Genomic DNA, 14,309 nt, shown 5'->3' on the forward strand with positions numbered 1-14,309 from the left:
GGGGTGGTCTTTATGGCTCTTCTGTCTTCAACCATGTTATGGTAACTTTGCAGTGGTATATTCACATATGTGCATAATGTATTAACATACCATGACGACTAAAGAAAATTATTATATTTTGCAGTTTTATAATTAAAACGTTTGTTTTATTATATTATATTAATATGATATTAGGTTATATATTAAAAAGGTATTGAAACTGATTTTAATGATAATATAATAAAAACAGTTATAATACATAATATTATTTAGACATTTTAAAAGGGACATTAAAAATAAAATAAACATAAGAATAGAAAATCTACTATAAAATATATTTTTGCATAATTAGTTCACATTGATTAACCTTTTATTTAAGATACATGGAATATTTGTACCTCCCAAAAAAATTTGACACAGCAAAATGTTTAAAAAGTAACAAAAAATTGTGAAATTCTTTTTATTATATTATATACTTACAGTATATAATATAGAATTATAATTATATTCATATAATTAAAACACACAATAATAATAATGAGGATATTTGTAAAAAATAATGTCACTGCAAAATTTTTTAAAGGTAACTAAAAATAAGAATTATAATAATAATAATTCATTACATTTATATAGCGCTTTTCTAGGCACTCAAAGCGCTTTACATTGTCAGGGGGTATCTCCTCATCCACCACCAGTGTGCAGCATCCACCTGGGTGATACGACGGCAGTCATAGTGCGCCAGAATGCCCTCCACACACCAGCTTATTGGTGGAGAGGAGACAGAGTGATGAAGCCAATCAGTAGATGTGGGGATTGTTAGGAGGTCATGATGATCAGAGGCCAATGGGCAAATTTGGACAGGATGCCGAGGTCACACCTCTACTCTTTTCGAAAGACATCCTGGGAAATAGTGAAATATTTCAAATAAGTTTTTTTTGAGAAGTCTCAAAAAAATTTTGGTCATTGGATTTGGACTTGCATGTAGATTTGAGAATTTGTTTTTAGATTTTGCTTAATCATAATGTTAGATTTTCAACTTAGTGTTTTATGCATACCACCGCTGTCGTATGCATAACACACTAAGTTGAAAATCTAAGTCTGTTCCTCAAAAGCAGTGAAGTAATCCAATGGAATATCTGGGAATCTAAGAATTAACATGAATGACATAATCCTGAGACAAGTTTCTAGATCACATTGTTGCATCAAGTTGAATTAGGTCAGTTAATTTATGCTCAGCTTGGCAGTTGAACACAAGCTCTTAGAGGGTCATTTTACTTTCCTCAGCACAATTAAAAGTTCAGCAGGGACCCCCTGCCAAAGGAGACACATACCACAAGTGTCATATTTATATATATATAGCCAGTTCGGGAGGAACTTTCACCACTCCAAACTGCAGGCAGACATTTTTTATTTTTAACTAGCATAATTAGTAACTTGTCCCAGGTCAGATACAAACCAATAAACCTCAATGTGTATGTTGATTACATAACATAAAAAAAATGGATTTTGTATACTTTTATTACTAATAAAGAGCTCAACATTTCCCTTTTGCACATTCACAAATTAACAAATATAATGTTATTTTCAAGCCTTCTTTGCATGACAAAATAATAAAAGAGAAAAGCTAAATGGCAAAAAACACTTAACGATTAGGTTAAATTACTTTTGTATATACTGAATTACAATGGTAAGTAGTGGTAAAGTATGACATTGCCTGAAAGACTGCATGTCAATTAATTTACACAATTCATCCAATGTGTGGTATATACAAGGATGTAAAGTACATAAGCAGAATTTCACAACTTTCTTAGGGCCAGCCCAAGACTGTTGCCATTGTTCTTCAACCTAAACACCATTGCAAGTCACACCAAACAGCATATTATACTGTCTGACTCAAGTGCAGCATGTAGTTCCATTCAAAATCATTAATGCAAAGCCTGTGCTCCCTAGCAAGAGGACAAGCAATTCAGCAAGTCCTTTTCAATTGGCTAAGAAGTCAAGAACTTCAACCGGACTAAATGAGACGTTTGGTCTCACTGTGGATCACAGGCTTTGTACAAGACAAAAAAAAGACAGCTACTCTACAACATTTAAAGCTAGTAATGCATTTCCATACATTGTAAAGGCCCTTCGGTAACACATGACATTAGATGAGCTGTTTCCTTCTCCAATTAGTTTGACATGACAGAAAGAAAATAAGTGAAAGACACTTTTACTTAGCAGTAAGATAAATTAGAGTCATTGGAAGAATCCATTTGAATGTTTTTATCTGTGTAAATATCAATAGTAACTGCGCAGGACTGCAATTTGTCAAGCTATTTGAACTAGGGCAAAACACACGTGGCAATTTTGAAAAAGTGCAATTTTTCCCCTAAGTATTGTTCCAAGTAATCCATTTAACATGCACTGTCTTCTAAAGGAAAATATTGTTGTGCTAAAATTCACGGATTAACTACAATTACTGTAATAAGTCTATAAATCTCTCTGCTATTATTACTGACAGCATGCATGTTGGAGGGGAAAAGTATTATTATTGCACTTGTGGATTCCTGAAAATAGCATGGCGCATTGGCATCACTGCATATAAAAATCACAGGATAAAGGACGGCAAATGAAACACAAGACTTTGACCATGCCCATAATATTCATTCTGATTCACTAAACACATTCTATGACTCCTAAATGCCAATATAATGTGTCAAAACCATATTTTAAAATGTAAAAACATATACCAAATTTTTAAAGTACCATCATAAGACAAACTACAGAAGCCACATACTAACTTCTAAAAATAACAGAGATGCTGTCACGTGTTATACTGATGTGCATTTAGATGAAACACATTTTAAGCACATTTTATCCTTAAAACTTTGCCATTGTGTGTATGCAGTTATGAAACCATAACATATTTATTCTATATTCACATATATGACAAAATTGTAAAAATTAATTTTAAATTTTGGTTGAATAAACTTCAATGTAAAATCTACATGATGTATAGAAAAAGAGCCACTTAACCACATGGTCTTGAACGAATAGTGTGTACATTAATCCAAATCTTTTAAATGATCTGATTGTCAAAAATAAGGTGTTTTTGGCAATTCTTAAGACTTTTTCTCTCAAATTAAGTGCATTTCTTCGACAAAACTGACAGAAAACATTTAGGCTCAAAAACTGAGTGACAGGGGGAAAAAAAGAATTACTTCATTTGGGGACAATTCAAAGCAAAATATTTGGTATAGCGTAACTACTTTTTTATGTCTTGTTCTTAAACATCTGAACCAAGACTAGTTTCCAGATACGCTCCTTTTTTATCCCTGTCCAGATAGTAAAAAGCATGTTGGAAGTGCAGGCCAAATGTTTTTTAGTGAAAGAATGAGAAAGATGAAAAATGTTTATAAGACAATTAGGGCATTTGGCAAGACCTCACAAAATCACTCAATCCAGTAAAAAATGTCATAAAAAGGAACAGCAAGGGTTCTGAAGAGATCTGCCAACTAACACAAATGGTTAAAATGCAATTTCAGAAAGTATTCGGACATAATGCACACTTCACATAGTTCTGGACAAAAGCCTAAATCGCACCACTTCAATGGACAGAATTCCGGCATTTGGCTCCTTCCCACTGACATTACATTTCCGATATGGAAAACATGTGCACAGTTGGAAAAGTTATCAAATCTAACACTTTGAAACTGCTATTCTTGTCAACATTTTAGAAGACTGGCCAACTTTATCACAAAAGTGTGAGGGCTGAACTTCTCTAATGCCACAATTATGCACTGTAAGCGGTAACAACGGTCAGACATTTACCAGCAAACATAAAAGTCCATTCTGCTTGTTAATCCAAGAACAGGCTGGATCTGTAGCTAAGAATCTGGCAACCCAGAATGTAGCCAATTGGAGCAAATACTGTGTTACTAGTTATCTCAACTTGCGAACTGATTAAATATGCAGAAGGTTTTGTTGAACTCACACATGCTGCCATCATCATCACTGACCTATTGAACTGCTACTACAAGATGCAACTCCTACTATATTACACATTTTTTCTTCATATATAACTTTAAACTCATCTCAAAATAGGGCTGCTAGCCACTTTAGTTTTATTTTTTCATATACAAAATATAGGAAAGACAGAAGTGCACACAGCCTCATGTCTGGTCCTGCGCAACAGAAATAACAACCATATCTTAATATTTATAATAGTAATTTTGTATTTGGGTAAATCTCACAAAAACATGACTGTGTCATTTTAACCTCAAAATCACAAGAAAAAAAAGGAGAGATAATGAGGTCTACTTTTAGGAGCATTCATATTTTTTATTTTTACATTATTTTCAGGACAATTAAGCACTTTTACATACTGTATTTCTGATTAATGTAATACAGCTGTATTAATTACTGTTTTATAGTAAAAATTATTTTTAACTGTTACACAATGAAAAAAAACATCTTAATAGTCCTAAGAATGGACTTTACCTTCACTTTATGCAAAATATAATTTCATATTTTTTTCACCTGATTTGACTCAAATGAGACATGAATATGACAGCTTTCATGAGATTCACCCATTTATATATTTTTACCATTCTTTTTTTATCATATACATCAAAAATGTGCAAAAATAGTGAGACAAGAACGCTGTGTTGCTTGCATTTGGAGTGCTGAAAATCTTAAAATGTACAGACAACGGCTTCACTAGGAAACTTCACAGAGTTTTGCAGAGGTTTTTGCACAGAGATGAGAACGAACGAGAGAGAGAAAGAGAGCAGGACAGGACAGTATCTGATCTGTTAAGCAGGTGTTTTCATTGCTGTCTGATTCTAGGTAGTGATCTAGAACAGAAATGGATCCCCAAAGACATTTGAACGGGGGCTGAAGAACAGGCAAGGTAAGGTACAACGACTGTGTGAGGGCATTTTCATCTTTTCTCAAGGAAGTGCATCAGGATTCAGACTATACATTTCATTTTTAACTGAACTTCTTTTTTGGCTCCAAAAGGAAGTTACGTAATTTCCCCTATGACATCACATTCTTCATCTGCTATTATCCTTGGTTACTAATTGAAAATAAAACGAGAGGCTGGAGAGGATCTGGCCAAATGGTTTACGATTGTGTCAACAGCAAGTGCGTTCCCTGGTCAACTCTGATGGCTGGCGACGAAGTTTGAAGCCCTTGACTGCAGACCCGCCATCCGTGTCTAAAACTGGGACCCTTTGACCTGTAAAGGAAATCAAATATAGATTATAATGAGCAATAAAAAAAAACATACATGAAAATGCAATACAAAAATGATTTGCTGTTTCAGTGCCAGCACAAAAGTGACAAGCACGGTGTCATGCATCCACAGGTTCCTCAATGGTGTAACTGCCAAGCTCCATGGTAAAAGATCTGTATCCACTGTAACCCATCCACTGCCCTGGGTCCAAGGGGCGAGAACAAGTATCCAACGAAGCACTATTCTCACCACCATCAGGATCAATTACAGATCATGCATTCGTTATCATTTTAATAATAGATGGTGTTGCAATAAACTGCATTTATTAAAAGTAAACCTGCTTGATTAAGAAGCTCAATCAAAGGAAGACAACATTTAAAATCAAAAGCTCTAAATTAAGTGATTCTGGATTTCTACAGCATTATTGATGACATAACGACTAGTTAGGATTTTACTCACTTATCTGAATAAAGGCCTCATTGATGTTAATGGCATTTTTGGCACTGGTTTCAACAAATATGGCATGAATGGAATCAGCATAGTCCTTGGCGTCCTTCTCTGACACCTCTCTGGAGAACAAGAGGACAAAGCAGCAGAGCACTAATAAGTAATCAGATTCATGCATTAACAATTAAACAATGTTTAAAACTCTCAAATAGAGTGGCGTGTTATTGTTATTCTGGATATTTGGAACAACAACGATTTAATATGATAGCCAACATTTGTGAGAGATTATCTGAGTGAGCTGAACCTTGAAAAACGCATGTATTTGTTTTTGTGACAGTGGTGGATAACTAGCACACAACAGCATGTTGGAGGGAAACCATTGTGTGCTGGTGCTTTCTGCACCTGTCACCTGATCACAAGTGCTGATCAGATTGCACCCGTGCTACACGTATCAGGCCGGTCACACTGACAACAGATTAATTTTCCATTGACGCTTCGCCCTCTCTTAGATCAACTGCCCAGCTGGTGATGTTTTCTCTAAACATTGCGATTAACTAGATTTTTGATTTTTAAAAGTCCCTGCCACCTTGCCAGGGTGTTGTGGGTAGTTGCCAGGGCAAGATTGTGGTAACTAGGGTGTTGCTATGCGATCGCTATGGTGTTCTGAATGGTTGTCTACTAGGCCTAAATATATGTTGGGTCCCTCCATGCAAGTTTATGGGATTTGTGCCCACAAAAAAGTTATGCTTTTACTTGATGATATTTTAAATAGTATTCCATTTCTAAGCTGGTGTAATGTTATCAGTAACTGTATTTCCATGATGACAGATTTTTTACATCTGGAGCGAACCTCTTAAAATAGGATCAAAAAAATTTAAAGAAACAATAAAATCAATGTTTAAAAGTGAAAGAAATGATGGCTGCGGATAATTTCTAAGCTGGTGTAATGTTATCAGTAACTGTATTTCCATGATGACAGATTTTTTACATCTGGAGCGAACCTCTTAAAATAGGATAAAAAATTTTAAAGAAACAATAAAATCAATGTTTAAAAGTGAAAGAAATGATGGCTGCGGATCACTGAGAACAGCACCAGTTGTGCCAGAAAACGGAATATCTAAGCTTTATGTGCCAGACAGAACAATTGCAAGAATTTTCCCTGATATTTTATTGCCTGAATGACTTGCGGAGCGGACGCAAGCCATGATTCCTCAGATTCAATGTCTTGGTCTTTATGGTTTCAAAATGTAAAATACAACCGCACTGACAGCAGACTAACACTGCCAAAGAAAGCAATGGTGAACCAAGACACATCATTGGGACTATGGGAAGAGTGAAGCAATTTAAAGTGGAAAGATAAATTACAGACCGCTTAAGAGTGGATTTCTTTTTCATCACAAGTTATGGTAACGGTACGTGTGTGAACTTGTTTTCAATGAGTCGAGACAAGTTGACAGCAAATATGCGGGTCTTTTCCCGACGTCAGATTGAGTTGACAGCCACTGCGGGTGCATCCCTTCAAGCTGAATAGAGAGGACAGGATGTGGAGTCTTTTGTGGCAAGGAATGGTGGAATTCACCTGGCATCGGAGAGATCGCATTTGTTGCCAGCGATAGCCACCACTATGTTGGGTGGTCCGTGCTGGCGAAGCTCCTTCACCCAGTTCTTCAACGTCTGGAATGATTCCTGAGTGAAACACAGAGATTTTTAAGACAAGCAATGCTGCTACATCATAAGACTTTGAAGTCATTATCTACTGACCCTCATGTTACTCGAACCCTGCGTGATAACATTTCGTCCGTTGAACACAAAAGGAGTTACCTAGCAGACTGTCCACGCTGCTCTTTTCCATTACTGAACATGAATGCTAACTAGGGGCTGTCAAGCTCAAAAAAACACCATAAAAGTAGTCATATGACTTGTGCATGATATATCAAGTCTTCTAAAGCCATATGATAGCTTTGTGTGGGGAACAGACTGATATTTAACCCACTATTCAATGAAAGCCTTACCTCAACCCATAACTCCTTTAGTGTTCCATGGGGGAAAAAAAAGATCTTGCGTAGTTTGAGCGACATGAAGTTGAGTAGATGATGACAGAACTTTCATTTTTGGGTGAACTATCCCTTTAATGGCTTTACCAGCAGAAAGATTTGTGTTGTAATAATGATGAAATATTTCAGTACCTCTTTAGTGATGTCATACACAATGATAGCCGCAGCAGAGCCCCTGTAGTACATGGGAGCCAGGGCACGAAACTAAGAGCGAAACAGATAATACGCAGATGTGAGAATAAAATTATGGCTTGTACTTAAAAAAAAACAACAAAAAAACAAGACTTAATCATCACTGATAACATCCCAACATCCCTTCTTAGGGGCTGAGTGGGTGATCTCAACCTGCGTATGCTTATTATCAGAGCTTTGAAAGAATTTGTTCGCTTTGGCGGAGGTCTCCAAGTTTCATGCTGAATTAAATGGACAACTGAAACACAAACAAACGCGTGTTATTCCAACTTGTTCCATTCAAACAGAACTCTAGGCGGTGGTTAGGGAAAACCACGATGAAAAACCCTAGACGTGAGCCACTGCTAAAACCAAAAGGAGAATTGTGTTTCAGACGGCCATGCCAAGGAGGCTTGAGTTGAGGAACTGTATGGAAAGGCGTATCAACACATGTGGGAGCCATCAGGGGAAAGATGAGCGCGACGTGTTTGAAGAAGTTAGCGCTTAATCATTATAAAATAGCGTAGTTGGGTTGTTTGACCCGGTCATCAAAAATAGACCAAAAAAGGCTCTGATTAATAAAAACAAGCTGGATCCAGTATGCCATTCCTTTGAAAAAAGAGCTAAAAGAGGGGAAAAGTGCATTAGAAAGTGAATGATTAAGAGAGAGACAGGGTAGGGAAAGTAGACATGGCAAAAAACCCAGGCAGGTTTTTTTTTTTTTTTTTTTTTTACATACTTTCTTAAAGGTGGGGTATGAATCTTTTCAAAAATGCTTTAGAAAACTGAGTCGGGCCGAGTACCAAAACAAACTTGCAGCCAATCAGCAGTAAGGGGCGTGTCTACTCATGATGTGAAGGAGAGAGCGCTCAGTGCACAGGACGGACATTAGCCGTGCCGAGCGACGACAGAAAGATAGAGATGGAGGATAAAAAACAAAAGAGGAAATCATCTGCGGAACAAAAGAAGGCTTACAATAAGACAAGGAGTAGGACCCGCGTAAATTTCGGATCAGCTTTCCAGCGCTGGAAAGAACTCAAGGAGTGGAAGGCCTGCGATCGGACGCCGAGGTTGCTTTGTTTCTTCTTGATAGATGAGTAACACCGTGTCTACACCGGCGCCGCAACAGCTAAAGTCCGTCTACACTAAAGCGACCGTTGAAAATCATTAGAAATTTGTGTCAATGTCATAAACAGAACGCAGCAACAGTTTTCTGTCGGGGATTTGTCGGGCTGCGCCGCTCCGCTCGCGTCCAGTGTAGACACGGTGTAACATTGGTTTTACTTTGTTTCACAGAACTAATTGTTGCCTGGGTTGCATATGTATGTGTGGGGCGGAGCTATCAAAATAGGGACGAGACCCTTTTGGGGTAGGGGCGTGTTTGTTTTGGTAATTTGAAATATCAACATTGGCTACCAGAAATCACTTACCCCACCTTTAAGTTTAGGTGCGAGATAGTCTTAAAATTAAATACACAGTTGAACATTTTTTTTGCCAAATTATTGAGAAAATTAACAGTTATAAGCTGCAAATTGGTGCACAGTAATATATTTGTGCTCATTAACAGAATGTTTTATGAACTGCTAATTTTCATCAATAAAAGTCAATAAAGCAATATGCATAAACGTACATAATTTACAAATAATATCCAAAACCAATTGGAACCTAAACCTGTAGTTCTTAACTGGTTTTGCTGATCAATGCATCAGTACTAAGTGAGATCACTTAAGATAATATTTATTAATATCTATTCTACAGATTCATTTGACACCATGCAATGTTTATTATTTAATTTATGAAAACGCTGTATAAATCCAATATAAATTGGATTTAAGTTAAGAAAACAGGTCAGAACTCTGCTTAATCCATCTTTTTCACCAATAAAATGAATAAATCAAGTTTGACTGACATGGTTTCTCGCATTTATAGCTGTTTTTGGCAAAGTCCACTGCATAAGGAAGAGGAAATGCTTCAGTTTAGCTTTTGTCTAAAATTGCAGGATGTTTCCTCAGACATATCCCAGGATTCCAGACTGTGGTCCCTCTCCAACCCTACTCTTGCATTTTCTCTCATCCAACTTCAGTGACTACCTCTTCAAATTTCTCTTGCAATCAAGTCGATTTGTCCATTTTAAGGAAATCGCTTTCCAAGCTATATGCAATTTTTCTTTTTGGCTATTTTCTTATGAATGTTTTTGAAAAAAGTTTTTTTTAAAAAGACGTCTTGACCAAAAATACAGTAAAAACGGTTACATTGTGAAATATTGTTACAATTTAAAACACCTGTTTTCTATTTCAATATATTTTGAAATGTAATTTATTCCTGTGATGCAAAGCTGTCTTTAGTGTCACACGATCCTTCAGAAATCATTCTAATATACTGATTTACTGCAAAAAAAAAAGATTGATTTCTTATTGTTATCACTGTTGAAAACAGTTGTGCTCCTTGCGTTTTCCCATGATTCTTCGATGAACAGAAAGTTCAATAAACAGCATTTATTAGATTGTTTTCAACAATGTAAAGTCTTTTCTGTCACTTTTGATCAATTTAATGCACCCATAAAATCACTAAAGCAGAAAGCAAAGAGTACAAAACGAGTCATGTTTCCACAATGCTGTTCTAAAAAGCACTGTGTCGGATAATCGTCTAATCAAGAGCTTGACAGCCAGTGCAAAGCCTGATCACAACTCCCACTGGAGTACAGGAATCTGTCTTCTCTTCACAAAGTCACAACAGAGCTTGAAGTTAGAAAAGAAAGAAGAAAGACACTAAGAGGGAGGAAGGGAGAGAGAGAGAGCGAGATTGTGGCTTTGATTGCTATTCTGAAACCGCTATCTCTGACATGGCCTATTAGATACAATATAGATTGTCAATATAGTTCCATAAAAAGAGAGAAGCAATTCCTTAACACCTGGTATAATACTATTTTTTTTTCTAGCAGCTTGTGTGGGCCGCTTGGCATTCTAGATTTAGTTTCACATAACATCACAGATCATACTCTTCAGCTGTCTTGCCTAACGTAGACTGTTTTGGGAGAGAAGAGCGTAAAGATATAGAGCATATAGAGATACATGAAGAAGACCATCCCCCTTCCAATGACATTAACCCCTCTCTCCCTCAAATACTTGGGTGCATACAAGAGAAGTGCATGCAGTACTGCCCCCTGTCTGAACTATGAAGACATAGTTCTGCAAAAACAGAAGTGAAACACTGTAAACATTGTATTTAATGGCTGTCAGCTTGTGTATGTGTCACCCCAGTGTGTGTAGTGATTGTTACTGTTTACCCTTTCTTGTCCTGCTGTGTCCCAGATGAGGAATTTGTGAAGCTCATTTTGGTACTGCACAGTCTTCGTCATAAACGATGCTCTGAAAATAAAATTGGCACGATCAATAACAACATTAAGCATACAAGTACAAATAGATCTGCATGTAATCTGAGACATCTGCTGATCTTGTTTATAAAAATTTGCCAGTAAGACTCTCAGCTTTGTTTATTACATTTACATATTTAAATCCAGACTGCCTCCCCCCCACAATCTTACATACTTATAGACGTCTTTACAAGGTTTACAAGTGTTTTGCCAGGCTCCATAATAAGGATTGCCTGTTGTTTTGCCCCTGCAAGCTTAAAAACTAGGTTTTCTGTTATGTATTGAATGTAGTTGTAAATTATTATGAGAATTAATTTTGTGTCTTGCAAGCATCGGTTAGAATTGGTATATGAATAACCATATGCCAGTTTTTTTTCTAGCAAAAGTGTTCATGGGATCATAGTTGTTGAATAGCAGATGCATAATTTACAGCTATTATTGCAAATTAAAAACCTTACAAACCTAATGAATTCATTTTAATACTTTTCTCTTGCAAACAAAGGTTTAATGAAAAATATAAGACAAAGGTATTTAAAAAAAATTTTAAATGTTAGTTATTTTAACATATTATTTTTTTTATCATTATTTTTTAGCAATATTATCATCTTTTGTTGGGCACAAATCTGAATGACTGGCCTGACTGGAACAGCAGAAAAGTCTTTATTGTTGAGCCCTGAAATGTGTGTCAATTGAATTCACATTTAAGTAACTCAATTAAAAGGGGTCACAGTTTAAATCTTTAACACACTGTGATGCAACATGTATTATACAATCAATGCTGTATATTAAATCACTTACAAAGCAATGTGAATCTGTATTACATTCAGACTTATCAGCACCAACACTGCAGCTAGTATAACTAGTTCAAGATGCTGATTTACAGATTTAGTTTTCTTAAGATATTGAATCATTAATAATATTATTATTATTATTAAAACAAATAATCCATCAAGTTTTTTTTTGATACAGTGCTTTCTGACACTAATCCTAAGGAAATTTCAAAACACTAAGTATCAATTTTGTTTGCTTGCTTCCATTTCACTGCATGTCACCGCTTGCTGTGTTTGCTATGTGGCAATCCTTTAAAACTTGCACGTTAGAAATAAGAAAAACCTGCATCACAGTCTGCTTGACCTCACTGTGAGTGTGTTTTCCAATAGGCTTACCCAATTGTGGGATTAATATTGGGATCAAAACTGTCCTCCACAAACCTCCACACAATACTTGACTTTCCAACCCCTGTATCCTAGGACACAAGATGAAAATCAATAACTAAACACACAACTCTATTAAACAAATTATATATATATATATATATTTTTTTTTATATATGAAAAAAAAAATCTCTTTCTCTATACATGTATATATATATATATATACAAATATATATTTTATTTATTTATTTAGTCATTTAGCAGACACTTTTATCCAAAGCGACTTACAAATGAGGACAACAGAAGCAATCAATTGTAGTATTAAAACAACTAAAAACAGATCCAAAACTAAAAGCTAAAACTGTATAAATACTACTTATACACATTTTAAAAATAAAGAAATTAAATAAAAATGACAAATGCATACAACAAAATTTCAAAACTTATCATTTAAATGAAAAACAAAAGATAAAGCTAAAAACAATTCAAAATATTAAAGAACAAAAGGTATAAGAGTATAATAATGATTCTAACATAACACTAAGCCAAACATTAAATTGAACATAGGTAATATAGTAAAATAGTCTTATTAAACTTCAAGATGTTAGTATAAAATTTATATATTTGTGTTTTGTACAAAGGTTTTGTCAAAAGTTTAAAATATAAGGTCAAAACTGCATGTATTATAAAACAATCAATATAATTTGAAAAAAGGTTTTAGATTAAGCATAAAATGTCAGACTGTAGGAATACCCGTTGACAGACTGCAGAGCTAAAAGCACAGATTTATTATCAATACATGAGTAAATGTAGATAATAGTGAAGATTTGTGCCCTATGAAATCCTTACGCAAGATAATTTGATTTGACTAAACTAACTGACTTATGTGAATATATCCTATGCATCTACTGAACAAACTCTCTAGACATTTATCATCCACTTATGAATCGGTGGTTAAATACATCACCAGCCCAGAAAGATTACTGTAACGATTAAGAGACCATCAAAGTTTGCACAACCACTGGCACACTTTATTGCAAGTTATAGTATGCAATAACACTTATGACAGAGCATAAACATTAAATATGCAACAAAACTGCAATCCACGTCAAGTCATAAAAAGCGAATAGAAATCTTACCCCAAGAAGGCATACTTTCAACTCTCTTAGCGACATGTTGACCTCCAAACTAATGAAAACTTCCCAATCATTCCAAACAGCTTCATAAAGCTGATCAACAACTATTTGTATTTGACGTAAGCTAAAAAGCAACACACACAGTCTCTCTCTACACACTACTGTCAGATATCCACTGCTTTAGGACGGCATAAGAACCTGATGTGAAATACTGACATAACGCGTATAGCTTATTATGGTATGAGGATTTAGATGTTATATTAATCATCGATTAGTTGCGATATTAGCTGCTCGCTGATCGCCATCTTGAACTCCGGCTGATGAGTCTAGTTATGGGAAGTCATTCCCGCGAGTCGGTTCTTTCGAACAGTTCGTTTCATTGAACCGTTCAAAAACTGTTAGAGCAAAGTAATTACGTCACCTCGTGGTTCCTAACATACAGCACGCATAAAAATAAAGCCCTATTGGGCATATAAAGGCACATACGGCTGTTTATGCACTTTTCTATTATGTTTTATTATTATCAATAGTGTACGTTATTGTAATTTCATGTATTCCAGTTTATGATAATGGATGACTGAGTTTCCAGAACACTTCAGCAACTTTACAGATCAAAATAGCTCTCTATTGAGGTGAATATAATATATATATACAGTGTTGGGGAAAGTTACTTTTAAAAGTAATGCATTACAATATTGCGTTACTCCATAAAAAAGTAACTAATTACGTTACTTAGTTACTTTTTATGGAAAGTAATGCGTTACGTTACTTTTG

At 35.4% G+C, this 14,309-nt stretch overlaps 1 protein-coding gene across 1 annotated transcript; it reads right to left on the reverse strand.

Moving 5' to 3' along the window:
* Positions 1-3,229: 3,229 nt before the first annotated feature.
* On the reverse strand, positions 3,230-13,868 carry LOC107554197 (ras-related protein Rab-22A-like). The gene is made up of 7 exons (XM_016236637.1): positions 13,539-13,868; positions 12,412-12,491; positions 11,159-11,240; positions 7,834-7,905; positions 7,227-7,333; positions 5,660-5,769; positions 3,230-5,203 (listed from the first exon to the last, which is right to left on the reverse strand). Exons 1-7 carry the CDS (start codon positions 13,572-13,574, stop codon positions 5,100-5,102), a joined length of 591 nt encoding a protein of 196 aa, XP_016092123.1. The 5' UTR covers positions 13,575-13,868; the 3' UTR covers positions 3,230-5,099.
* Positions 13,869-14,309: the final 441 nt, after the last annotated feature.

The sequence above is a fragment of the Sinocyclocheilus grahami genome, unplaced genomic scaffold (genome assembly GCF_001515645.1).
Source record: "Sinocyclocheilus grahami isolate Dianchi unplaced genomic scaffold, SAMN03320097.WGS_v1.1 scaffold493.1, whole genome shotgun sequence".
NCBI classification, from domain to species: Eukaryota; Metazoa; Chordata; class Actinopteri; order Cypriniformes; family Cyprinidae; genus Sinocyclocheilus; species Sinocyclocheilus grahami.